Source organism: Amphichorda felina (assembly GCF_050947745.1).
Source record: "Amphichorda felina strain 45539 chromosome Unknown scaffold_5, whole genome shotgun sequence".
NCBI classification, from domain to species: domain Eukaryota; kingdom Fungi; phylum Ascomycota; class Sordariomycetes; order Hypocreales; family Bionectriaceae; genus Amphichorda; species Amphichorda felina.
The window spans coordinates 84,998-109,568 of NW_028145045.1; the positions used below are offsets into that span (position 1 = coordinate 84,998).

The 24,571-nt window shown below is 57.4% G+C and overlaps 13 protein-coding genes across 13 annotated transcripts; 7 read left to right on the plus strand and 6 right to left on the minus strand.

Moving 5' to 3' along the window:
• Nucleotides 1-950: 950 nt before the first annotated feature.
• On the plus strand, nucleotides 951-2,340 carry MRF1 (uncharacterized protein; the record flags this gene model as incomplete). Its single annotated transcript, XM_083194286.1, has 2 exons — nucleotides 951-1,047; nucleotides 1,109-2,340. The coding sequence occupies 2 exons, from the start codon at nucleotides 951-953 to the stop codon at nucleotides 2,338-2,340; spliced, it is 1,329 nt and encodes a 442-aa protein (XP_083049199.1).
• Nucleotides 2,341-2,639: 299 nt separating this feature from the next.
• Nucleotides 2,640-4,015, minus strand: ACO1O0_004854 (uncharacterized protein; the record flags this gene model as incomplete). Its single annotated transcript, XM_083194287.1, has 2 exons — nucleotides 2,640-3,384; nucleotides 3,441-4,015. 2 exons carry the CDS (start codon nucleotides 4,013-4,015, stop codon nucleotides 2,640-2,642), a joined length of 1,320 nt encoding a protein of 439 aa, XP_083049200.1.
• A 959-nt stretch (nucleotides 4,016-4,974) lies between these two features.
• On the minus strand, nucleotides 4,975-6,235 carry ACO1O0_004855 (uncharacterized protein; the record flags this gene model as incomplete). The annotated part of the gene is made up of 3 exons (XM_083194288.1): nucleotides 4,975-5,595; nucleotides 5,656-5,704; nucleotides 5,796-6,235. The coding sequence occupies 3 exons, from the start codon at nucleotides 6,233-6,235 to the stop codon at nucleotides 4,975-4,977; spliced, it is 1,110 nt and encodes a 369-aa protein (XP_083049201.1).
• Nucleotides 6,236-6,814: 579 nt separating this feature from the next.
• ACO1O0_004856 (major facilitator superfamily domain-containing protein) lies at nucleotides 6,815-8,583 on the plus strand (the record flags this gene model as incomplete). The annotated part of the gene is made up of 6 exons (XM_083194289.1): nucleotides 6,815-7,007; nucleotides 7,057-7,120; nucleotides 7,179-7,426; nucleotides 7,493-7,841; nucleotides 7,904-8,176; nucleotides 8,235-8,583. 6 exons carry the CDS (start codon nucleotides 6,815-6,817, stop codon nucleotides 8,581-8,583), a joined length of 1,476 nt encoding a protein of 491 aa, XP_083049202.1.
• A 543-nt stretch (nucleotides 8,584-9,126) lies between these two features.
• Nucleotides 9,127-9,819, plus strand: ACO1O0_004857 (thioredoxin-like protein; the record flags this gene model as incomplete). The annotated part of the gene is made up of 1 exon (XM_083194290.1): nucleotides 9,127-9,819. The coding sequence occupies one exon, from the start codon at nucleotides 9,127-9,129 to the stop codon at nucleotides 9,817-9,819; it is 693 nt and encodes a 230-aa protein (XP_083049203.1).
• A 411-nt stretch (nucleotides 9,820-10,230) lies between these two features.
• Nucleotides 10,231-11,866, plus strand: HGT20 (general substrate transporter; the record flags this gene model as incomplete). The annotated part of the gene is made up of 2 exons (XM_083194291.1): nucleotides 10,231-10,335; nucleotides 10,448-11,866. The coding sequence occupies 2 exons, from the start codon at nucleotides 10,231-10,233 to the stop codon at nucleotides 11,864-11,866; spliced, it is 1,524 nt and encodes a 507-aa protein (XP_083049204.1).
• Nucleotides 11,867-11,895: 29 nt separating this feature from the next.
• On the minus strand, nucleotides 11,896-12,656 carry DCG1 (Asp/Glu/hydantoin racemase; the record flags this gene model as incomplete). Its single annotated transcript, XM_083194292.1, has 2 exons — nucleotides 11,896-12,555; nucleotides 12,609-12,656. The coding sequence occupies 2 exons, from the start codon at nucleotides 12,654-12,656 to the stop codon at nucleotides 11,896-11,898; spliced, it is 708 nt and encodes a 235-aa protein (XP_083049205.1).
• A 459-nt stretch (nucleotides 12,657-13,115) lies between these two features.
• On the plus strand, nucleotides 13,116-14,424 carry ARP2 (actin-related protein 2; the record flags this gene model as incomplete). Its single annotated transcript, XM_083194293.1, has 3 exons — nucleotides 13,116-13,134; nucleotides 13,200-13,619; nucleotides 13,694-14,424. 3 exons carry the CDS (start codon nucleotides 13,116-13,118, stop codon nucleotides 14,422-14,424), a joined length of 1,170 nt encoding a protein of 389 aa, XP_083049206.1.
• A 1,106-nt stretch (nucleotides 14,425-15,530) lies between these two features.
• SSN3 (kinase-like domain-containing protein) lies at nucleotides 15,531-16,991 on the plus strand (the record flags this gene model as incomplete). The annotated part of the gene is made up of 1 exon (XM_083194294.1): nucleotides 15,531-16,991. The coding sequence occupies one exon, from the start codon at nucleotides 15,531-15,533 to the stop codon at nucleotides 16,989-16,991; it is 1,461 nt and encodes a 486-aa protein (XP_083049207.1).
• A 501-nt stretch (nucleotides 16,992-17,492) lies between these two features.
• Nucleotides 17,493-18,498, plus strand: ACO1O0_004862 (response regulator; the record flags this gene model as incomplete). Its single annotated transcript, XM_083194295.1, has 2 exons — nucleotides 17,493-17,908; nucleotides 17,958-18,498. 2 exons carry the CDS (start codon nucleotides 17,493-17,495, stop codon nucleotides 18,496-18,498), a joined length of 957 nt encoding a protein of 318 aa, XP_083049208.1.
• Nucleotides 18,499-19,180: 682 nt separating this feature from the next.
• ARF6 (ADP-ribosylation factor family-domain-containing protein) lies at nucleotides 19,181-19,851 on the minus strand (the record flags this gene model as incomplete). The annotated part of the gene is made up of 3 exons (XM_083194296.1): nucleotides 19,181-19,344; nucleotides 19,398-19,544; nucleotides 19,602-19,851. 3 exons carry the CDS (start codon nucleotides 19,849-19,851, stop codon nucleotides 19,181-19,183), a joined length of 561 nt encoding a protein of 186 aa, XP_083049209.1.
• A 1,030-nt stretch (nucleotides 19,852-20,881) lies between these two features.
• On the minus strand, nucleotides 20,882-22,096 carry ACO1O0_004864 (SGF29 tudor-like domain-containing protein; the record flags this gene model as incomplete). Its single annotated transcript, XM_083194297.1, has 1 exon — nucleotides 20,882-22,096. One exon carries the CDS (start codon nucleotides 22,094-22,096, stop codon nucleotides 20,882-20,884), a length of 1,215 nt encoding a protein of 404 aa, XP_083049210.1.
• Nucleotides 22,097-22,841: 745 nt separating this feature from the next.
• On the minus strand, nucleotides 22,842-24,249 carry PMI1 (mannose-6-phosphate isomerase PMI40; the record flags this gene model as incomplete). Its single annotated transcript, XM_083194298.1, has 2 exons — nucleotides 22,842-24,041; nucleotides 24,100-24,249. The coding sequence occupies 2 exons, from the start codon at nucleotides 24,247-24,249 to the stop codon at nucleotides 22,842-22,844; spliced, it is 1,350 nt and encodes a 449-aa protein (XP_083049211.1).
• Nucleotides 24,250-24,571: the final 322 nt, after the last annotated feature.

Here is a 24,571-nt window from a genome sequence, read left to right on the forward strand (position 1 = left end):
CGGAGGACCCGGCTAAAGCTGCAGCAACTATTCTCGCACCCATTTGCATCGCCAACTCGATGGTGCTGTGGCATGGTACATGAGTATGTACTATGGTGATATCTCCCAGCATGAGCCCGCGCCTCGATCATCTCGAAGATCCTCGTCCATTGCTTTCTAAGGACCTCAACTGCCTTCAATTGTTATAATTCGTACCCAGAACAGACACAGCTCGTGGGGTTGGAATGCAGTGAATGCGCAGGAAGGGAGAGCGTGTGGGGGGCGCCCCTGTTGGTGATGTGGTTGGCAATCTCCCCGACTGGAGGATCGCAGCACGTCATGGTGGCTTGACGGGAGTGAAAACGGCAGGTCGATGCCGTCCGACCTCCAAGTTGTGGAGGCATGACAAACGCCCTGATACGGGCTACATAATCACTCCCAGTGTTCGCCCGGTAACCAAGGCCTAGCGGAGATGTTGTCGCTCACAGATTCGGATATTCGTAACGCGAGCCAAGCGCCCTGGCAAGTTGATGGAGGACTCCAACTCGCGATATCCGTAGGCATCGACATCCATTGGTTTCCCCACTTGCACCTGCCGATTACTGGAAGGCCAGAAACCCTTGATTGTGGTGACCTTGGACTGGAGCGCCGGTTTGATTTTCCAGTCTTGTGTGTAATATTTACTATAGTAAGATGCAGATCGTGGAAACCGTCTGGGCAAGGTGGTTTAGGTTAGGTGCCTGTGGCTCTATCAGTGCCTGTAGCTAGTACGGGTGTTAGAACTGGCGGCTGGCGGCTACTGCACGTGGTGGCGTTGTAGTGGGTGGTGGTGGTGGCTTCAATGTTGCTGCAGATCACCTCCACCAGCTTTTTTCCCATCCTGCGACATCAAGATCCTCTCCTCTACAACCCCAACACTGGCAATGAGGCTGCTGGCAGCGCGCATGCCGCCCTAGAATCAAGCATTGAGCATGTCCCCGACCCCATGGATATGCAGGAGCTGCGCCCGAGCTCTGCGGCACCCTCCAATCCGCCAGTTCGCCCGCGCAGCATCATCTGCCCCTGGCGGTCCGTTTCTCTTCCCGACAACCCTATAACTCCAATTCTTCTCTAACGTCTTTACTTGTAGATTCCCTCAAGTCCCCGGCCTCTTTCATAATTACCCCGGCCCTCCTCGGCCGCGCCGAGTCTCTGGCAGCTGAGCACGAAACGCTCCAGCGCGCCCTCAACTCCTCCTTCGACCAAGCCAAGGCCAAGCGTGCTGGCGAGCTCTCCCGCGTGGCCTCCGCCCTGCGCGACTATCAAAAGGCCCAATCCTCCGTGCAGGAGCTCTCCGACCTCCTCGAAAGCGAGCCCGAATCCTCAGACGACGCCGAGCTCGCCTCCATTGCCCGCGATGAGCTCGCCGCCGAGCGGGAAAACCTCACCGCCCTCGAGCGCACCCTCGGCGCCAGCCTCACCCCGCGTGATCCCTACTCCGAACTCCCCTGCATGATCGAGTTCCGTCCCGGCCCCGGCGGCACCGAGAGTCGCTTCTTCACCGACACCCTGTTCCAGATGTACCAGCGCCTGTGCCAGCGCCGCGGGTTCCGCACAAACGTCCTCAAGTACGACGTCGCCGACGGCGCCGGCGACGCCAAGTCGTCCGTGGGGGAGCTGCCCCTCCAGGAGGCCGTCCTGGAAGTGTCCGACCCGGGCATGTACGACCTGTTCCGCAGCGAGGCGGGCATGCACCGCGTGCAGCGCATCCCTAGCACTGAGAGCAAGGGCCGCGTGCACACCAGTGTGGCCGCCATCTGGGTCCTCCCGATGTTCCCGGAGAGCGGCAGCGGGAACCCCGGCGACTTCAACATTGACGACCCGGAGAGCGACTTCTACATCAACCCGCAGGACGTCCGCGTCGAGACGATGCGCGCGCGCGGCGCCGGCGGGCAGCACGTCAACAAGACCGAGTCGGCCATCCGCATCACGCACATCCCCACGGGCGAGGCCGTGTCCATGCAGGACCACCGGTCGCAGCAGCGCAACCGCCAGGAGGCGTGGAAGGTGCTGCGGTCGCGCATCGCCGACCGCCGGCGGGAGCAGCGCGAGGCCGAGGCCGCGCAGCTGCGCAACTCGGTCCTCGCCAGCAAGCAGATCCACCGCGGCGAGAAGATCCGCACCTACAACTACAACCAGGACCGCTGCACCGACCACCGCGCCAACTTTGACGTCCACAACCTGCCGGACGTGCTGGAGGGCGGGGAGACCCTGGACAGGGTCATGACCGCGGCAAAGGACTGGCTTGTCTCGCGGGATATCGAGATGCTCACGCTGGAAGAGGAAGCCAAGGCGAAGAAGGCAGCGGCAGAGAAGGCGTGAATGGGGCGCACCGTCATCGGTTGGCCCCTGTATGTATATATTTGTACCATAATAGACCAAGAACCTGCCATTCTACAGGGAATCGCACAGATCAAATGCCCCTTTGTTGATGATCATCTCTCGTACATCGTGCCCATGCCAAGTCCCCGTCAGTATATACTTATGTACCCACGCTGAAGTGTACTACTGGCATGTATATTACCCGTCCAATCGCTACCCGTATAGATTCATTATCCCATCAATCAACGCCAATTCATGATCCCAAAGATGTCGTAATAAATAGCCGCATGTGAAGGATGTCACATCAGCCCGCCCAGGACCACCTTGCCTATACTCGCCACCTCGGTCTTCACATGAGTTCTGGTGGTGTCCTCAAACTCCTTGATGGTGCCCTGGACAATGATCTTGCGCACCCGGGCATCAGCTTTGTTGAACTGCTCGGCGACCGAGGCGGTGCACTCGCGTGACGTCGGCACCAGGGCCAGGAACCTCGCGTAGCAGTCGACGAGGGCGTCGCACAGGGTGGAAAAGGTCTCGAAGTAGTCGGGCTCAAAGGGCAGCGACGGGGTCAGGAGGTACGCGTACTCCTCGCCCGGGAGCAGGTCCGACTCGGACGCGGCAAAGTTCATGACGGAGGGGGTGCCCGACCCGGGGTTGAGCCCCCCGACGGCACCGGCCCCGGACGATGGGAAGGCGGCGGCGGCGGCGGCCTCGTCGATCGTGGTGTCGGCGGCGGATGTGGAACGGCGGGTCTTGGTGCCCTGGCGGCGGAACATGTTGGGGAGGCGGGCCCGCGTGAGGGAGGCGGACGAGTCGCTGCGCAGCTGTTGGAAGGACTCGAATTCGGAGAGCAGGGTGCCCAGACACCGGAGGAACTCGGAAGGTGTGGAGGAATATAGATCGACGAGGACGGGGAGGGAGATGCCCAGCAGGAGGTAGTTGGTCGCCTTTCGCGCGAGCCGTCGGGATTCGAAGCAGGGCATTCGACCGAGGTCCGTCTTGTCGAGCAGGTAGGAATTGAACCAGTACACTCGGCCGCCGTGCCTAGACTGGGGTCAGCTCACGTTCTCTACGTCGCGGGTGCCCATTGGATGACATACGCTCTCCGGAGGTAATCTAGGGTCTTGATGCGCTTGTTGGCCAGCTCGGTGATCTGCTGGTGGAGGAAGTTGACGTCGGGCTGCCAGAAGCTCCCCGGGTTGGTCGCCGGTGTCATGGGCGCCGGGGGCATCTGGGGAGCAAAGGAGGTGGCCGTCCTGCTCAGCATCTTGGGAGCGAATGGCTCGGTTGGGCTGGTAGGGCTGCGGATGGTGTCGGGGTCGATGTCTCTTGGGGCGACCTTGGCAGCGGCGGAGAGAGCGTAGTCGGGTAGGGCGGGGGGAGCGGCGGCGTCGGTCACGACGGCATTGGTGGTGGTGCTGAGGTTGGAGGAGCTGCCTCGGCGGCGGGAAGAGGTGAAGGAAGCGGCTTTGCGGGTGAAGGAAGGCTTGCGGTCCTTGATGATGGGGAGGGAATTGGAGTTGGCTTTGGAGCTGGCGCCGGTGGTGGTGACGGTGGTGACGTTGGTGGCCGAGTGCGACTGGGTGAGGGGAGGGGGAGCATCGAGGCCGTCGCGCGTGGCCGGGCGCGAGAAGGCGGCGGCCGCGAAGATGTCGGTCGAGGTCTGCTTGAACATGGTGGCTTGCAGGATCCTAACGACGGGACAGGAAAGGGATGCACAAAATCGGGAATCCACGACGCCGCCAAGTAGGAGTGGTGGTGGAGATGCCGTCGCTCTATGGAGGCCATGCACTGCATCGGTGCATTCCAGGAGGTTCAATGCATCCCAGACGCCTGTGAGCCGCCGTCCACTCCTGCGAGCAGCCTCTGCGCCAATCAGCCCTCCCAGCAGTTCTTGGGGGCCGCCCAGCCCCTGACCACCGCTGCAGCCTCCTTAATTCCGTGCACCTATTCAGGAATTGACATTTACATAGTATTAATGCTACCTACACCAGTATGCAGTACGGCCTATTCACTTTTCTCAAATGCCGAGTCAAGAAGCCGCCTATTGGCATGTAGATGGCGAGTCTTGATCGATTCTGTTATGTACTACTAGTAATATTTATACAAACTCCAGATATTTGCCTCTCCTCCAGCAGTCATCTCCAGCCATCGCCAGGCCAGTATCGCAACCCCCCCCTTTTTCCCGCGTCCGAGATTAATACAGACTATTGACAGGATACGACGGATACTGTGAGTGCATATATAGTATGCATTTCCTGCCATGTATGTCGACGATTTCGGTGCATTCTGCTTGGCGATTCTGCACCTCATCCCACCTCGCATCGCCAGCCTTCAATCCGAGACGCCCAGCTCAGCAGCCAGGATGTGAACGCATCGACATTGGCGCGCCAGCCATGCGCAACGCCCAGATGTCCATCTAGACTACCTCAGCCTCTATGTTTCGAAGCGTAACGGCGGCTATAGCCGCGAATCTGACGGCAAAGGCTCATCCCATAGGCTCGCCAGTAGCTTTCGATGGCTATTGACGAAAATTAGTATCTTCATGAGAGCTTTCCAGACATCACCAACTCACCCAGTCCAGGGTTCCCGGGCATGCTGTACGGCATGGTTCTAACCCTGTGTTAGTTCTTCTCATATCTTGGGGTCCCCCTGTAGAGGCGTTCTCACATCTATCAGAAGCACATCTCCCGGCGTCCAAGTCACGAGCGCTCGCGTCTCCTTGATGATCTCCACGGCCGATTCGAGATACTCATTCGGAATCAACGATCCATCGCCGTACTGTTGCAGATCAGGACCATGCCATCCTCCGGGGGAGTAGAGAACTCTTACAAAAGCCGGGGGCTGGTAGCGCCCTTCTTTGGTGATGTGAGGCGGCTCCAGCGTGTTGTTGTCCACGGCAATCAAAAATCTCGACACAACATTGTTGAAGAACGCTGGCTGTCCAGACCTCGGGTGATTTCTCACCGCTGTCGATGATGAGACAACTATTTCTTCACACAGGAGACGCCGTGCGGACTCACCTGGTAGGACTTGCCAAACCCTCAGGTCTCCGAGCTCGTTCTCTTCAGATCTGTTCTCCCACTCCCATGTTGCTGTGGGCAGCCGGCGAATCTCCGTCTCAATTTTGGCCCTCGCCGTTTCCGTGTCATCAGAGTCGAGGACGTGGAGCCCATATGACTGCCTGACTGTGGTGGCCGCCGAAGAGGTCTGGTCCTTGGGTCCATTCTTGTAGAACAGCTGGTATTTGACGCCCTGCAAGAGACGTTAGCCACAGCAACTATTGGTGTCTGAACAGCGGTGCAGTATCATCACCTTCTTCTCAAGCTCCTCTACAAACTCGGGATGACGCTCCTTGAGCCGTCTGTACAGCAAAATGGAATTATTGATCGGCGTTTCTCCCCCTTTTTCGGAATGGTCAGCTCGCTGCACCCAGCGTTCAGGGACAGCCAAACACACCGCTTTCGGGGGCCGAGACGCAGTAGAACAGGACGTAGGCCGGATAGTGGGGGCTCAGGCCGAATTCATTGTGTGGGTATACAGGCTGGGTGTTGGGGCCCTCGTTGGCCGAGGCGACATTCTTCGCGTGGATGGTCCTCCTGACGGGATTCCCAATGTCCTCGTGAGGTGCCCAGCCAAAAGCATGGGCGAATCTGGAAAATTCGTCGGCGTCCTTGAGCCCGAGGCCCTGGAAGTAGATGGCCCCGTGGCTGTCGAGCAGAGCTCGGAGCTCCCCTGAGCGTGCCAGCCGGCTAGCTTCCTCGACAATGCTGTCCACTGAAGCGTGTGGAGCGCTCGGCGCCAAACTGAGCGGGAGAATAGACTCTCGTCCTTCCCCAGTGTAAAGTTGGACCGAGGGGCCGTAGGCCTGGGGCTGGAGCGCAAGAGCCGCCATAATAATTATAGACTCGTGGAGAAGGTGGATAAAACTTGACTCGGTGAACAATGGACACTAAACACCGAACCGCGATGGCAACAGATCCCAAACTAGGTGAGTCTGATGAGTGTTCTTATATTGATATTCCCAAAATATATCGTCGAGACATTCGTCATGAGCCGCCCCCACGTTCTCACTTATATACCACCCAGCGCCATGGCCTCGGGACAATGGCGCAAGGCAATTCTGCGATCACGTATTACCGCTCCCAACTGCCACAACCACATTCAGGGTCGTAGATGACCCAGTTTTTTAGGACAATGGAGCGGAGGAGGCCGAGCCCAAGCTGCCCAGCGGCACTCCGATATCGAATGCATTGATGAATGTCGTGCCTGCGGCTCTCGCCTCATCCGAGCCCGGCATCACGACACCGCCGCTAAACGGAGAATGTGAGCAGCAACTCCACGCGCGTACCCACCACATCCACACTGGCGAAAAAAGGGACGCATGGGTTGATTGAGATCCGCGTACAAATACCTAGCAGGTCTCGGTAATAGGTGTTGGATTTGGAGGTTGTCCAAGTCAAGTCTTTCCAGAATGTCTTCAGTCACGGCCAAGAACGAGCTGTCTCGGGAGGTGTCCCAGGAGGTGTCCCAGGAGGTGTCCCCGGATGGGTCCCTGTCCAAGCCCGTCTCCCGCTTTACGAGGTGGTACCGGAGTCCACTCTTTAACGTTATCCTGGTTGGTCTTATATCCTTCACCCAGCCCGGCATCTGGAATGCCCTCAACAGTAAGTTTGCTACCTTCGAGATGGCCAGGAACAAAGCTGATAAATGTAGACACCGGCGCTGGTGGCCAGCAGGAGCCGTACCTCGTCAATGCGTCCAACGCGCTGACCTTTGGGTAAGCCTAGCAGGTCTGGAAAAGCTCCGACGTAGTATAACTGACTCGGCCGTCATAGCATCATGGCGTTTGGTTGCTCCATCTTCTCCGTCCTGGCCAATAAATTTGGCGTCAAGAAGATCCTCATCCTCGGAACCCTAGGCTATGCGCCATACTCGGCCTCCATGTATGTCAACAACCGGTACGGCACCGAGTGGTTCGTCCTTGTTGGCGGTGTGACCTGCGGCTTGGGCGCATCGGCGCTGTGGGCGTCCGAGCCCGCCATTGCCCTGGGATACGGGAGGATCCAGGACCGTGGCAAGTTCAGTATGTTTCCCCCCCAAGCCCGCCTTGTCGTCCAAGTCAAGTCATAGACCTCTAACAGTGTCCTAGCTGGTATCTGGCTTGGTCTCCGTGAGCTGGGGCAGCTCATTGGTTCTTCCATCCAGCTGTCTCTTAACGCCAAGGACGGAAAGAAGGGCAAGGTCTCCTACACGACATATCTTGTCCTCATTGCGCTCCAGTGCCTTGGTCTGCCTCTGGCGCTCCTGGTGTCTTCCCCGGAGAAGGTGATCCGATCGGATGGCTCCAGGCTTCCCGATCCTACCAAGAACAAAGCGGTGCTGGGAGAAGTGAAGAAGATGTGGGCCCTGATCAGGCGGAAGCAAATGTTTCTTCTCCTCCCCATCCTCGTCGGCTTCAACTGGAATTCCACCTACCTCGGAATTTACCAGACAGCCTAGTAAGTTCTACCCCCTCAAGGTTCGGCACGCGCGGCAAAGACTTACACGAATGTTTCCAAAGCTTCTCTGTCCGCGCGCGAGCTCTCAGCTCCCTCGTTTCCGGTATTTTGGCAACTGTCGCCAACATCGTCTGGGGCTGGGTCTACGACTTGAAGCGCTTCAGCCGCCCGACGCTCGCCAAGTTCACCTGGGCCTTCTTCTCCGTCTGCATGCTCGGGCTCTTCAGCTGGCAGGTCGCCAATGAGAAGAAGTACGAAGACTCGGATCCCACTGTGACCCTTGACTGGTCCAGCCCAGGATTCGGGCGCGGGTTCGCCAGCATGATGTTGATGCGGTAAGTCGATACAGCCCACCCAGGGTGGTACAAGGATGTCATCTGACTGTTTTTCCAGCTTCTTCAACGAATCGCACTACATGTTTGTATACTGGATCATCGGTGCCTTCTTTGAAGACGTCGAGACTCTGACGCTTGCCGTTGGCATCGTTCGCTCGTTTGAGTCGATTGGAGCCTGTCTCGCGTTCGGCATCGGGGCTGCCAAGATCTCGCCGATGGTCAACCTGAGCGTTGCATTTGCCGTGTTCGCAGTTGCCATTCCCAGTACCGTGTGGGCCACGTTTCTGGTCCCAGAGAGGCCCGAGGAGCTTAAGCTGGCAGATGGATCCTCAGTCGACGACGAATTGTCTGATAGAGTCGACGAGACGGTGGTGGTTGGCAAGACGGCCGACGACTCTCGTCCTTAAATGAGTGTACAATTGAATTAGAAGCAAGAGTCCAACGACACTAAAAATCCCATCGGGTGACTTCCGAAGTCAAACTTCCAAAGCCCGGCACTGCGGGGACTCGAGAGTGGTTTCGTTCGCTCCCGTTGACTCACATCCTCCAAGGCGTCACAGCTTCACAATTGCCGCCGACTACCGCTTTGGAATAGGAAAACAATACGTCGTAATAAGACGGGGCAAAAAAAAAGCCGACGAAGGCCCCGGGCCAAGCCTATGGGCCCTGGGTTAAGTGGTTCCAGATCCAGCCACAGCTTGTGTAACGTCCCGAAAGGCTAAAAAGGGCGCCGTCATCGGGACGAGCCGGTGGGCGCCCATGAGTCGTCGTCCGGAGGGCGCATCAGGGACATCACCAGTGTGTCCACCACCTCCAGCACTGGAGCCAAAGCTTAATAAAGCCCGAGCCAGTTCAGGACAGCACTATTTAATCAGTAATAATCGCTTGGAAGTCAACCCTTCTCGAAAGTACACAGTAAAAGCACAATCGGCCATCAGCCAAAAGCCACCATGACGTACACGCTCTACATCGGCAACAAGCGCTACTCGTCGTGGTCTATGCGGCCCTGGGTCGTGTTCAAGGCCCTCGACATCCCGTTTGAGGAGAAGCTGCAGCTCTTCAAGCCAGGTCACCGCCAGCCCGACTTCCTCGCCTTCTCCCCGACGGGCAAGGTTCCCTGCCTGCACGACTCGTCCAACTCGCTCGTCGTCTGGGACTCACTCGCCATCGTCGAGTACCTCGCCGAGGAGCACGACGGTGTCTGGCCCAAGGACAGGGCCGCGCGTGCCTTTGCGCGCTGCGCCGCCTCCGAGATGCACACGGGCTTCCAGACCATCTGCGACGAGTGCTGCATGAACGTCGGCCTGCGCATCGACATGGGGCCCAGCCAGAGCGAGGGTCTGCAGCGCGATATCGCCCGCTTCAACCAGCTCTTCAAGGAGGGTCTCGACAAGTTTGGAGGGCCGTGGCTGGCGGGCAAGGAGTTCACGGCCGCGGATGCCTTCTTCGCGCCAGTGGCCACGCGGTGCAAGACATACGGGATCAAACTCGACGGTGCAGCGGCAGAGTATATCGATCGCCTGTTTGAGCATCCGGCTGTGCAGGCCTGGGTGCAGGACGGCATCAAGGAGTCGGCGAGGGAGCCCACCCACGAGGACGATTGTGTCAGGGGCCGGAAAGTTCTCGAAGATCTTTGCAAATAATTTAGGAACCTGTGAATGAGCAGGTTTTAACGAGCTGTTGTGACGGGCATCGAGTTTTGACTGTCTTTTACTACTACTTGAAGCATATTGACGAACGTTATGGGTAGGCGCACAGGTCCTGGGTCCGCTGGTCGCCCAAATTGATAGTTGACTATACCCATCCGCTTAGTATTGGATTTTTTGTGAAATGATATTTAAGACAGCTACATGTCAAATATGTTTGGGTTGGCGAAGACTTCCAGGTTGTGATGCTGTGATGATGTAGGGTAGCACATGTATTTACAACCACTCTGCTTGAGGAAAGCATGACCACCACCACCATGGACATTTAAAGCTCCGTCAGCCAGCTCTGCTCAGGCGACATCGTGCTTTCGCCAACATCGTCGCTCGGCATCGCTCCAGCACGACACGATGGCAGGCCGCAGCGTTAGGCAGTGCCTTCACGAAATCACAGCCTATCTTATACTGCTCGTCACTATCTCGACTATTGGCTCGCTGCAATATGGCTACCACATGGTGCGTCGTCCCCTCCCAAGCTCCCAAGCTCCCCACTCCCCCATCAATCTCCGCCCTCCACCATTAGTATTCTTAAGTTCTCTGTAGCTCTGTGTAGCTGACTCTCTCTCAGGCAGAGCTCAACGCCCCCCAAGATGTCATTACCTGCCGCAAGGACTCCATCTGGACGCGATGGGTGACTTCGTCCCGTCGCGATTCCTCGGCCGCCTCGACGCCATCGATCCCCCGATGCATCCCCATGAATGAGGCCGCCTTCGCCACCATCTCCTCCATGTTCACCGTCGGAGGCCTCATAGGTGCTCTGTGCGCTGGTCCATTCTCCTCCCGCCGGGGCCGTCTCCCCGCCATGCGCTCTACTGCCATGTTGTACATCGTTGGATCGCTCGTTGAGACTCTCTCGGGAGCTGTCGCCGTCATGTCCATCGGCCGCCTCGTCTCCGGCCTTGCCGCTGGCGCCTCAACAGTTATCGTACCTCTATACATAAGCGAGGTGGCCCCGCCAAACGAGCGCGGCCTATTTGGTGTCATGACCCAGGTGTCTATCAACGTTGGCATTCTCTCGGCCCAAACCCTAGGGTACTTTCTCAGTTACGGGGGTGCCTGGCGGTGGATCTTGGGAATTGGTGTCTGCATTGGTACGGCACAAGCACTCGGCTCTCTCATCATTCCGGAGAGCCCAGCGTGGCTAGCCGCAAATGGCCACGTCACCACGGCCAAGAGAGTGTTACAGAAGATTCGCGGAAAGGGGTTTGATATCATGGAAGAGGTCCGAGACTGGGACGAGAGCGATAATGAGCCTGGCGAAGAGGAGTCGCTTCTTGCCCAGACGGACGGGGCGCCGCCAACCCCTCCCGCTGAACCGTCCCAGCCGGTCCACCTAGGCTTCGTTGAAGTTGTCCAGGATCCTCGGTGCCGACCCGCCATCGTTGCCGTTGTGGGCATTATGTTTGCGCAGCAACTTTGCGGCATCAACTCCATCATCATGTATTCTGTATCCCTTCTTGCCGATCTCCTTCCCATGTCGTCAGCCCTCCTCACGATCCTCATCTCGGCCGTCAATCTCGTCACCACCATTGCCTGCTCTCCCCTCCCAGATCGCCTGGGCCGCAAGACCTGCCTTCTCTTGTCTATCGTTGGTCAAGGAAGTAGCTCGTTGGTCCTCGCATTCTCCATCGTTTACGGAGTCAAGATCCTCTCGGCATTCGCGGTGCTTTTTTTTGTGGGCTTCTTCGCCGTTGGCCTTGGGCCAGTGCCTTTCATGATGGCTTCGGAGTTGGTTGGGCAGGAAGCTGTTGGTGCCACTCAGAGCTGGTGCCTAGGCGCCAACTACATTGCGACATTCCTCGTTGCCCAGTTCTTCCCCATCATCAACAAAGCCTTGAACAATGCGTTGGGAGGCCATGGCTGGGTGTACTTTATATTCGCTGCTTTGGCTGCGGGGTCTGCTGTCTTTGTGTCCTGGAAGGTGCCGGAAACCAAGGGAAAACAGGATGCTGATGAGGTTTGGGGCAGAGCACGCCGACAGGAGTGAATGATGAATTGAGACTGCCTGATTTTCAATTATCCAAAAATTTGTTTGCTGCGCACCATCTGGTCCAGTTGCAGTACGCCCGCTTTGACACCATCAACAACGTACAGGTTCTCACCTGCCCTAGCGCCAAACATTTCCGCCGCAGTCGAGCGGATGATGTGCTCCAGGCCGGCCATGCCAGCGCAACCCATTACCACACACCTGACGTCCCCCGACTGGAATAAACGCCGCGTTGCATCCCGGAGCCTGGCGGTGACCTCTTCTTCGGGCACCGTGTGGAAATCACCGGCATTCAAACCAGTCGAGAACACACCAGCAAACTTGCTGTTGGCGCTACCCTCATCCTGCCCAAGGAAGGACTTGACACCTGCCGTCAGGTGGTCCTCCCAGAACTTGCCGGTCGTCACTATACCCCACATTTCTGGACTATGAGGTCGAAGTAGTAGCTGTACTGTGGAGATGCTGGCCTCGAAGATGCCCGTGATGGATAGGCTGCCAAAGTCGTAGAGTCTAGTAACAAGGGTGTGGACACTGTAGCAAGCGACCAGGGTAGCATCGTACTGATCTAATTTTATGTTGCCGCTGACAACATCCGCATAGACGGCTTCGCCGCTGACTTTGATGTCCTCGTCGTCGTTGATGCTCGCTGGCGACGGCCTTGGTGCTGTGTACGAGGTAATTTGCACGTTCTGCATATGTCAGTTCTCCTATAGTTTATTTTGCAAAGACAATTGTTACGGACATTTCCGCGTTCCATGCCTTCCAGGGCAGCAATCATGGAGCTCGTCATTTCTTGGGAAGAGTTTGGGTTGATGATGAGGATCCTTGTAGGCCGGCCGAGGCCGCAATCACCGGTTGGTTCCGCCATTTGGCGCAGTTTGTATACTCAATAGGTATAATGAGATGCCCTGCGTCCCCCGGGGCACGTATTCAAATTACCTACGCATAGTTCTCAGACTTTTCCCAAAGCTCCAAGCCAAGGGTGGATGCGTGGTGGTGTTGGGCGCGGGGTATCACGTGACGCAATTGGAGCTTCTCGGGCAGCGCCTTCCAGGTCGAATGTCTCTGGCCTCTGACGACAAGCGTGACCCCACCATTGGAGGCCATCCGCATCCAAGCAACGGGCGTCATCCAGCCACGCACCACCTCTCCGGCCAACATCCTCCCGCTTCCCGAGGGACAATTCGACAACCCCAAAACACACGACCCGACCCCGTCTACCCAGCCGTGAGCTGTCGTTGTCGCAATAATGTCTGGCGCACCTATTGGTATGTCAGCTCCCGCCAGCTGCCCTTCGCAAGCTCCCCAAGCTAACCTCTCCTCTCCTGCTCAGTCCTCGACGGCGGCACTGGCTTCCTCAAGGTCGGCTATGCCGGGCAGAACTTCCCCGAGCACCAGTTCCCTTCCATTGTCGGCCGCCCGATCCTGCGGACAGAGGAGCAGTCGGATAGCAATGTCGCCATCAAGGACATCATGTGCGGCGACGAGGCCGCTGCCGCCCGTACCATGCTTCAGATCAGCTATCCTATGGAGAACGGCATCGTGAAGAAGTGGGACGACATGCAGCACCTCTGGGACTACACCTTCTTTGAGAAGCTCAAGGTCGACACACGTGGGCAAAAGATTCTCCTGACGGAGCCGCCCATGAATCCCCTCAAGAACCGCGAGCAGATGTGTGAGGTCATGTTTGATCGCTACGAGTTTGGCGGAGTATACGTTGCTATCCAGGCGGTCCTGGCTCTCTACGCCCAAGGTGAGCTGCTTCCGCCACCGCCGCTGTTTGGCGCGGAGCCCTGGGACGTACGCTAATGTCAACTTTCTGCGCAGGTTTGAGCTCTGGCGTTGTCGTCGACTCCGGTGATGGCGTCACCCATATTGTCCCCGTCTACGAATCCGTTGTCCTCAACCACCTCACCAAGCGCCTCGACGTGGCTGGCCGCGACGTGACGCGCAACCTGATCAAGCTGCTCCTGCGCCGCGGCTACGCGCTCAACCGAACCGCCGACTTCGAGACGGTGCGACAGATCAAGGAGAAGCTCTGCTACGTTTCTTACGACCTGGAGCTGGACAAGCACCTCAGCGAGGACACGACGGTGCTGGTGGAGGACTACACGCTGCCGGACGGGCGCGTCATCCGCGTGGGCAGCGAGCGTTTCGAGGCCCCCGAGTGCCTCTTCCAGCCCCACCTGGTGGACAGCGAGTCGCCGGGTCTGGGCGAGTTTCTCTTCAACACGATACAGTCTGCCGATGTGGATATCAGGGCATCACTCTTCAAGGCTATTGTCCTGTCGGGTGGAAGCAGCATGTACCCTGGGCTGCCGTCGCGCTTGGAGAAGGAACTCAAGCAGCTGTGGCTGACGCGGGCGCTGCAGGGCAATCCGGAACGTTTGAGTAAGTTCAAGGTCCGGATTGAAGATCCGCCGCGGCGGAGACACATGGTGTTCTTGGGCGGAGCTGTCCTGGCCAACATCATGGCGGACAAGGAGGACATGTGGGTGACCAAGGCGGAGTGGGATGAGCAGGGACCAAGAGTGCTGGAGAAGCTTGGGGCTCGATAGAATCGAGTGAAGGTTTGAACAGCTATGGCCAGACTTTGGTGCGCTATGAGTATACTCGTACCTGCGTACCTGCTAGAGAAGGAGACAAGTTTCGATTTACGTATTTAGCCAAGACAAAAGACATTCTTCATACCGATCCAGTGGTTGGGTGGCGTGTCGATATTAACTGGGAGGCGCCATGGAGCGCTCAGTGGCTTAGTCATTCAAGTAGCCATTGAGAGGCCACCGTTGGCCACGCCTCCCTTGAATGTTGGCGATGGCGCCTTGCTGTTACCCTGCGACGTTGGGACGTGTCAAACGTGGGCGACCATAGGACTCTATCGCATCGCAGTTATCGGGCATTTTGCACCGGCAAGCAACTGTTTTTTGGAAGCGTCGTTCCTCATAATAATACGCAATCTCTCACTGATATACTTGATCCACCGACACCCCCGAATTCAATTTCAACCCCACAGCCGCGAGCAGGGAGCTGGGGACCAGACTGGGCGATATCTCGGCTGCCAAGCGAAGCAAAACGTGAGTAAATCGTCAACTGTCCGCGGACCGGCGACCAACACGGGCCTAACAGTGCTGGAGCGCCGAGCAGCTGTGTTGAACCGCTGCCATTAGTCGCGGGCAGTGGGCTCTCTGCTCCTCGGAGCACGAGTAGGAGAGACAGGCGACATTCCTGCTCCACCTAGCGTCCTGTGAATCGTCGTCGTCGCGAGCTGACATTTGGAACTTGGATGAGCCTGACCAATCCACCCTCGGCGACGTCGGGGCCTGGTAATCCAGGTTCCGTGAGTGGTCTCGCTGCAATGCGACGGAGCGCCCAGGCGGCGTCAGATGGTACGTGCTGTGTAATATTTTATGTCGTTTATTATGTTGGCACCTGTGTCGCTTCATCAATCTGTCGCGAATCCGCGACTCAGGCACTCCCCGAGACCCCATTCCTACCCACCCCGGAGTTTGGGTCAACAGTTATTCCCGACCTCATGCCATCATCACCTCACTCGCTCCCCCATACCTTGGTTGCCTACGCACGCTTCATCCCCTCGCTCCTCGCTCCTCACTCGATCGGGCAGATGCAAGAGACGCCATCCTGTGCGATGGGCCCGTAGACGGCCATGAGCTTGCGCTTCCGCCCTGGCGGCTCATTCTACCCCTTCTCCTCCTCGGCCTCGTCGTCGCCATCCACTCACCGTCGCCTCGCAGATCCCAATGACCGAGCCTCGGGCAGCTATCAGCCCAAGACCCGCGTGACAGAGCGGTATCGCATCGTGGGCTTTATCAGCAGCGGCACATACGGCCGTGTCTACAAAGCAACACCCCGCAACCCGCCCATCCAGGCCAGCCAGGATGCCTCGTCCGCCTCTTCATCGCTCGCCAAGGATGGCACTGCCAAGCCGCTGGTTCAGCATGTGGCCATCAAAAAGTTCAAGCCTGACAAGGAGGGCGAGCAGATCAGCTACACGGGCATCTCGCAGTCTGCCATCCGTGAGATGAGTCTCTGTGCTGAGCTGAGACACACCAACGTCATTCGCCTCGTTGAGACGCTCCTCGAGGACAAGTGCATCTTCATGGTCTTTGAGTATGCAGAGCACGATCTCCTCCAGATCATCCACCACCACACGACTCAACCCCCGGGGCCCCGCCGTCCCATCCCGCCTACCGTCGTCAAGAGCCTGCTCTTCCAGCTCCTTAATGGGTGTCACTACCTCCACTCATCATGGGTCCTGCACCGAGATCTCAAACCGGCAAACATCATGGTCACGGACGGTGGCCGCGTCAAGATCGGTGATCTAGGCCTTGCGCGTCGTTTCGATAAACCCCTCGCGCCGCTATTTGGTGGAGATAAGGTTGTTGTCACCATCTGGTACCGTGCGCCCGAGCTCATTCTTGGTTCCTACCACTACACGCCGGCCATTGATCTCTGGGCGATCGGGTGCATCTTTGCCGAGCTCCTGTCCCTCCGGCCTATCTTCAAGGGGGAGGAGGCGAAGATGGACAGTAAGAAGACGGTCCCATTCCAGAGGAACCAGATGCAGAAGATTGTTGAGATTATGGGAATGCCCACTAAGGAACGCTGGCCACTCATCACGTCCATGCCTGACTACCCCCATCTAAGCTCGGTGCGCCCAGCTAACGACTACCACCACCACTCTCACCATCACTCCCACCATCATTCCTCCGGCCGGAGCTATCCCCCCCATTCGAGCCTTGACAGATGGTACTACAACACCATCAACGGCGGGTCGTCATCGTCAACATCTGCATCGTCCTCCGGATCATCTCAGTATCCACTAGCCTCCCTCGGTACGGAAGGGTATAAACTCCTCGCCGGCCTCCTCGAATACGACCCGTCTAAGCGCCTCACCGCCGAGCAGGCCCTCCAGCACCCCTTCTTCTCCACGGGCGACCGTGTCCTCGCCAACGCCTTTGAGGGGCTCAAGGTCGAATACCCTCACCGCAGGGTCAGCCAGGATGACAACGACATCCGGACGAGCAGCCTCCCGGGTACCAAGCGCAGTGCGGCTCTGGCCTCCGATGACTCGCTGCTGCGGCCCTCCAAGCGGGTCAAGGAATAGCTTCTTCCAGCATGATAGTTTATTACATGCGGCTGGGCGGAACGATAATTGGGAGTGTATGTCTGGCTAGAAGAGACACTGAGCATTTTAATCATTCAGTTGGATGTTATAATGATAAAGCGGCGTTCAGAGGATGCGTTTGGTGGCTATTCAAGTAGGCTTTAGGAAGAATAGGCCGCATGATGGAGTTATTGGAATTTGCATTATTTTACGGCGTCGGTATGAATGGGTATGGACTATAGATAGAAGGATACATTCTCATGGGGTTGTACTGAATACAGTTTTGACTGTCCAAATGGCGCCCTCGTTCGACATTAATAGGCCAGTGATATTTTACAGCTCCGAGTAAGAAACGATATTTCATACATCGACTCCCTAAGCTGAACCGGCGGCTGTCTGACTAGAAAACCTCGGGGGGCCAGTCTAAAAGCAGCACTGATCACGTACTCCAGGTTGTTACCAGGGTAGGCTCCTCCACCCACCATCAAAACCATCACAACCATGACCGTCCTCATTATCATGGGGCCCCGGCGCCCGGACAGCGGCCAGCTGCCCCCAGAGCTGGTTCAGGAACTATCTGGGCTACATGTGCGCTTGGAAGGTTTCCCCAACGACAGTACTGACAGCGAGGCCAACGGTCTCGCTGACATCGCCACACTACGCACTATCTGTCAAGACCAGCTAGGACTCTGCATCGTCGCTGAGAGCGATGAGCTTGAAGGCTCTGAATCTTGCCCCACCGACCCGTGTCTGATCGTCATATCCCAAGATGCCCTCGTCGACCGCGCACAGCAAGGCGTCGTCCCTGAACGACTACCCACTGTCGTAGTGTGCCGCGAGGCTACCATCGAGCTCCCGTACTCGGCTTATCGCCTCATCGACTGGCGAGAACATCTAGTCGCCTTCACCCCCCAGCCGTACGTGTTCCCTGTACAGCGGCGGGAGCATGGGCTGACATGCAGCCAGCGTGCGACGCAATGACTTGGCTAGGGAGCTGGCCCGGTCACTGAGCCGATGGAGAGAGCTGAAAGACCACCCCCTGGAGCCCCCCAAGCCTATACTCCCCAAGGAGCCGCCGCCTTCATCGTGGCCGGCCCCCGTGCAGCTGTGGGATTCCTCCAAGTCGGACGTTCCGATGGAGTTCCTCCTGGCGGACGACAACAGCACCGTCATGTCGATACTCGAGAAGATGATGACCAAGCTCGGCCTGAGCTACCGCGTAGCCAGAAACGGCAAGGAGGCCGTCGAGGTGTACAAGGCCAACCCCGACCTCTGCAGGTGCATCCTCATGGACATCTCTATGCCGGTCATTTCTGGTCTCGAAGCAACCATCATGATACGGGAGTACGAAAGGGAGAGAGAGCTGCAACCGGCTATCATCGTCGGTCTCAAGCCCGGGCCCTTCCTGGATCCTCTTCACCCTGGATTCGACTTCAATCTCGCGAAGCCTATAAGACTGGAACACTTTAGGGCTGCTCTATCCTCGCGTGGGATAATACCAGGCTGAGGCGACGTAGTATACACGGCAAAGATTAAATCGATTCCCTCGAGGGGCAGCTCTTCCTTCGGCCTCTACAGAATCGGGAGATATCTAAGCTCCTCGGCGAGCCTGCGTACCGAATATATACCCAGGCGAAAGTAGTAACTGCACCGGGTGAAGTCGCACGTGGTGACAATCAAATTATTAGTATGGCTATATGGACAGCAAAGAAGGTATATAAAATAAAATAAAAGTGTACGTCATTTGGGCCTGTGCCAGCTGCTCGGGTCCCCCTGTGGGCTCCCAAGATGGAGTCCAGCCTGGGCGAACCTGTCCTGGCTCCCATTGCTTCCTCGTCATGGTGCAGTCTCCTTCCAGTCTGATCAGTCCACCAAACGTAGAGAATCTCTTTGGCTGGGTATGTCTTCCGCTTGCTTCCTTCCTCCCTCAAACAGTCGTTCATATTGCCGCATGCTCTCGGGATAAACGCACTCGCTCAAATTCACATACATTCTATGGTATATCGTCTTGTCCTAGGGTGCCCGTGTAGAAGCTCGTCGCCGCCGCCGCTGCTGCTAAGGAAGAAGGAGGAGAAGAAGAAGAAGGGTTGTGGTATTTCGTCGTTCGTCAGGATAGGTCGTCGGCGTGGGCATCTGCTCGTTCGCTTTGCAAGGGTGGGGGTGATTGTTGTTGTTACTGCTGTTGGGGTTTACTTCTTGGCCGGCGTGGGAGGGGCCTTAACATTGTTGGACAGCCACGCCAGGCCCTCGAGCAGACCCTCGCCCGTCGTCGCGCAGCTAGGCACAACGTACCACACCTTGTCCTTGAGCTTGGACAGCTGCAGCGCCTCGGTGACTTCCTGGGGCTTCATGGCTACGCATGTGTGTCAGCTGAGGTAGCAGTACCGCACGATCAAGGCCACTCACCCTCCTTGAGATCCTGCTTGTTGGCGAAGACCAGCAGTAGGCTGTCCTTCATCTCACGATCGTTGATGATGCGGTGCAATTCCTGCCTCGCCTCCTCCATGCGAGCGCGGTCACACGAATCAATCACAAAGATCAAGCCCTGGGTACCTGCATTGTACATCAGTCAGAGCATGTTTCAAATTCGAAGACAAAGGAGACACCTACCGCTGAAGTAGTGCCGCCACAGAGGGCGGATCTTGTCCTGGCCACCAACGTCCCATACGTTGAACTTGACATTCTTATAGGTGACGGTCTCGACGTTGAAGCCGACGGTGGGGATGGTGGTCACGTCCTGGCCCAGCTTGAGCTTGTAGAGGATGGTGGTCTTGCCGGCAGCGTCGAGTCCCAGCATCAGCAGCCGCATCTCCTTGGATCCGAAGATCTTGCCCATCATCTTGCTGAGTTGGCCGCCCATGTTGGCGGTCGTGTCAACGCCTCGTCGCGCGCGTGCGTTGTAGCTGAGGGGGAGAAGGAGGGGGATTGGTCACAGCGGTGATTCGGTGCGCAAGTGTGGTGATGATTCAGATGTCGCCGTGTGATGGGAAGTGATTCTAATGCGAGCGGGAGGTTAGCACTTGTTCGATGGCACCCGTTTGGAGAAGCATGATGCTAGCCGTGCGCCTCAATCGGCGACCTGGCGACCTGGCGCCCTCCCTCCCCTAGCTTCATCCTTCCAGGGTTCAGGGACGCAGTGGGGTGCCACGGTGCGTCGCAGAGGGCGACGGCGAGGCAGAAAGCAAAGAAAAATAGACCTACAGGTGGATGCACGATTCAACGACACGTCGCAAGCAAAGGAGCAGCGGAATTGAGGCCCGGAAGAGAGCGACGAGAGGTGAGTTGACTGGGGCCGGGGAAAGGTCACAGGTGTAGTGGAGTGGGCACTGGGAGGTGGTGATGGGGTTCGTTTCCGACGCAGGTTAATTTTCAGGGGGGAAAGCAATCAACTGATTTGAGCCCCAGTTGCCCAGGCACATGTGGATGCCACCAGCAGCCACCTGCAGGACGCCCCCCCCGACCGGTGCCGGACCTGTCACACCGTCTCCATGCCTCTCTCCATCTTTCCATCTCTCCATCTCTCCATATGTCTCTCCATCCACGCCTTCAGCTCCACCTCGTCATCCAACTCCCGCTACTGCGCTAACAAACAGTTCCATCGCCTCAACCTCTCACACCTGACACCAGTGCAGACTCGAAATGTACGGATATCCCTGGCACAGGCAATGGCCGCCTACATGGTACGAGTATTAGTAGTACTGATTTCTTTTAAAATCGTATCCCTGCAGAAGTTAAAAAAAAAAAACCTGAGCAGTTCCCACTAACCCAACACTGCTACTTGCGTGTCCCCAAACTCCAGTCCAATGTCCAGACTCCATTACCCATAACTGTCGTTGATGGACCCCTAACGCCAATCCCATGTGGTATCCTCAATCCCCACCTCGTAGCTACTACGCCCGAAACTCAATGACAAACCGCCTCTCGACCTGTTGCAGCGTCGACGAGTCATTTTCCCCCTCAAACTTGAGATTCACCCGCCCTGCTCCATCCATGCTATGCACCTCGGCCCTGTAAAATGTCGTCGTGTTAGGATAAAGTGCCAGGACCGTCGTTTTCGGCTCCCAGTCGGGGAGCGTGTCGGCCTGGCTCTCCGGGGTGATGGGGATCATGCTGCTCGCACTCGTCTTGTACTCCTTCTGTTTGCTCTGGTCGTCCGGTTCAATGTCCAGCACCTTGTAGCGCCGGCTCTTACCCTCGCCAACAACCTGGGCCACCTCCCCGAGGATCCAGTCTGACACGCCCTCCCCGGTAGCTGGCTTGGGCTTGAACGCCACCGACTCTCCCTTTGTGAAAACCACCCTAGACCTGGCCGCCGCGGTCCCCGATGCCACCGGGGTAGACGCACCGGCCACGGACGGCTCGGCACTGCCCGCCTTGGGCCCGATGCTGTCTCTGTCCTTGTCGCGCTCGCGCTCGCGCTCGCGATCCCTGGTGCTGGCCCGTTCACCTAGCTTCCGGGATGCACTGCCCCCAACGGGGCTCGGAACGGGGGAGTCCCCCGCTCCATCAAAGTCGTACATGGCAGCCGCGGCCGCAGCGCTGTCTCGGGTTGAGCTTCGCTTGCTAGGGCCGGCCGAGGCCGCCTCATCCTTCTCCTTGGCCACTGCCACTGCTTTCAGGATCTTTAGTTTCTCAATAATGGCATTGGCCTTGGCAATGTTGGAGTCCGACTGTCTTACTCCTCCGCGGCAAAGCTGTTCCATCTGCTTCAGGGAGCTGGAGGGGATCTTTTCGGGGTCCATGCCGCCCAGCTCCTTGTCCATTGAGACAATCTGGCCCAGGTCTTGGCTTTCGGCATTAAAGCTGGCAACAAAGTCGCGGATGTCGTTCTTGGTGCTCTCCCATATTTGCACCTCTTCGCCGTGGTCACTGCTTGCATTATTTCCATTGTTCCGGGCCGAGCCGCGGCCGCTCCGATTTCGTTGAGACATGGGGTCGAACCCGATATTGACGCGTTCCTCCCTCAAATTGGCGAGTTCGCGTGAGATTCGATTCTTTGACTTGGACTTGCGGTGTTGTTTGGTCGGGGTGACTGCGGAGTCGCTGCCGGGTGTGGAGACTGCCTGTGTCTCGGACTTTTCGTCCCCCTTGTCGTGGTCAGCCATGATGTTCAAAATGATCGCCCAAAAGCGCAAAAGACAAATCAAAAGCGATAAAGCGATGATGCGCTATCAGTGGTGGCATGGTGTGGAAAGCAGGTGATGCCGCAGTAGAAGGGACCAAGGCCCAGATTGCAGTACCTGTCCAATAGCCCTGATGTGGGCCGCTTGGAAAACGCACTCACCGGTCAACCGGTGAATTGAGTAGGTCGGAAATCGCAAAGTCGCAGTCACCGGGCGGGGAAGAATGCGACGGAAGAGAGAGGAGGAGCGCTGGGGAAGGTTCGGCCCATTTTATACCAGCGTGGCCATCGACTGTGGGAGGCACCAGCAGCCACCAGGGTTCCGGGTCAAATGGGGCAGGCCACGGGCGGCAGCTCGTCGGTCGAAGTTGACTTTGAGGCTGGAGTGATGACTACGAGGCGCTCACCAAAGCCTCCCTTGGCGTTGGAGCCCCAAAACAATGGCAGAATAATAAGGGCGGTGAGGGACCACCAGCTCCCATCTTGCGCCAGGGAGGGCTGGGCTACTGTGAGCGGTATGCACTGTATCGCGAACACTGTATCGTTGACTTGGAATGGGAGTGCGGATACTCGAGGCTCGACATCACATAACACCAAAATAATCACTCTGAAATGAATTCAGCGTTTGTTTTTTTAAACCCTCCTTGTTTGCTCTTTGGAAGATTTCGAATGTCCTATCGCTATAGCATAATCATCACAAGTATTTTACTCCAGCCTGTACCTCCCCCTCACAGCTTCCCCTTATCGTCATCAAGCTCACAGAACGCCTTGAACGTCACAAACTCCTCGTCCTCACCACCCTGGGCCTGAAGCACGCACTCGGCTGTCGCACCCACAAAAAAGACGTAGCCCTCCTTGACCTCCTCCGAGGTAGATCCCACTGATATCTTGCCCTTGCCGCTCGTGCAGATGATCACGCTCGGTCCAGCGAGGGGCTCGAAAGTCGCCTTGCTGCCCTCCCCGCCTCGCAGCGCCGTCCGGACCACGCTAAACTCCTCGATGGGAGGGTCATACAGCTCAACGGAAGAACCTCCGCTGTAAGCCTTTCTGTTCAGCGTGGCATAGGGGTACTCCATCGGCGTCATTTTCTGCTCCTCGATGGGCGCAAAGTTGTAGGTGAGCATGGACACGAGCGTGTCCGTGTCCTTGAACTTGGGCGTCAGGCCTGCACGCACGACATTGTCCGAGGCAGCCATGCACTCGATAATGTCGCCCGATACGTAGGCGTGGATGTCGTCAGCCACGAGGAAGAGCGCCTCGCCGGGCTGCAGCTTGACAAAGTTGAGGAAGAAGAGGACAAAGATTCCGATGTCGTTACCGAACTGGCCATTTAGGCGAGTGACGAGCTCCGAAAGCACCTCGCCCGATGTCGACGGCACGCCGCCGCTAGCAAAGTTGCTACCCTCTGACTTGGCTAGGTCAACCAGGTTGGGAATCTCCCTGTCGATGTCGGCGGGCGATGAGGACATCAGACCGCCAAAGGCCGTCTTGAGAGCCTCCTTCTTAGCCTCGACGCTTGAAGCTTCGTCCTTGACCACTTGTGTAAACCCACTAGCAGCTTCCTCTCCCACCAATGTTCTCAGCGGGGGGAGGGATTCGAAGAAGTGGGAAATTTCTTCCAATGGACGGAAGCCGCAGAGGCCCTCGAAGGGCGTGATGGCAATGGCCATCTCAGGCTTGTGGTTGTCATCGGGATAGTTCTTGGGATCGCGGGCGTGGAGCTGTTCGGCCAGCTTCTTGTTGGGATGGGCCTGGATGGAGAGGGCCTTGCCGATAGACAGGACTTTGAAGAGAAACGGCAGGCGGTCGCCGTACCTTTGAACGATAGACTGGGAAAGGAGTGCCTTGTTCTGGTCGAAGAGCTCGAGCAGAGTGCGACCGGACGCAACGTGCTTGGAGGGGTTGGAGGGATGGCTGCCCATCCACAGCTAGCGTCTCGTCAGCACCTCCTTCAGTGCATTGAAGGCAGCCACTATATATACCCACCTCTGCGTAAGGCTTGTCGGCCTGGATGTTCAGGCCTTCCGAGGGCGTCGCGGCGGCGAAGCGCGCAGCAGCGGAATCGTCGCCCTTCTTGCCCCACTCGTAGGAGTTGACGCCGCACTGGAGGCGGAGGAGGGGCACCTGGAGAACCATTGCGATGGATGCGAATGCGCTGCTAAAGTTCACAATTTCCAAACCGACACGGAGATGGTAAGAAGTTGTGGATGATGCACCTAGGGAGCTGACTCCTAAGCTGACTCTGAAGCTCCAAGATTCAAGAAAGATGGAAGGTTGGCGGAATGCTCGAATGCGGTAACATGAAGTTCCAGCTCAGCGCGTTCAGTTGCCCCTCTACCCCGCTGTGGAGCCTCCCACTGAGCCCCAACCCCCCTTAGAGCTCCCTTAGGCGCCCCCGGCCTTATTATTTCACCACCAAACCTCGCATCACCAGGAACCCGTCACCATCATCCACCAT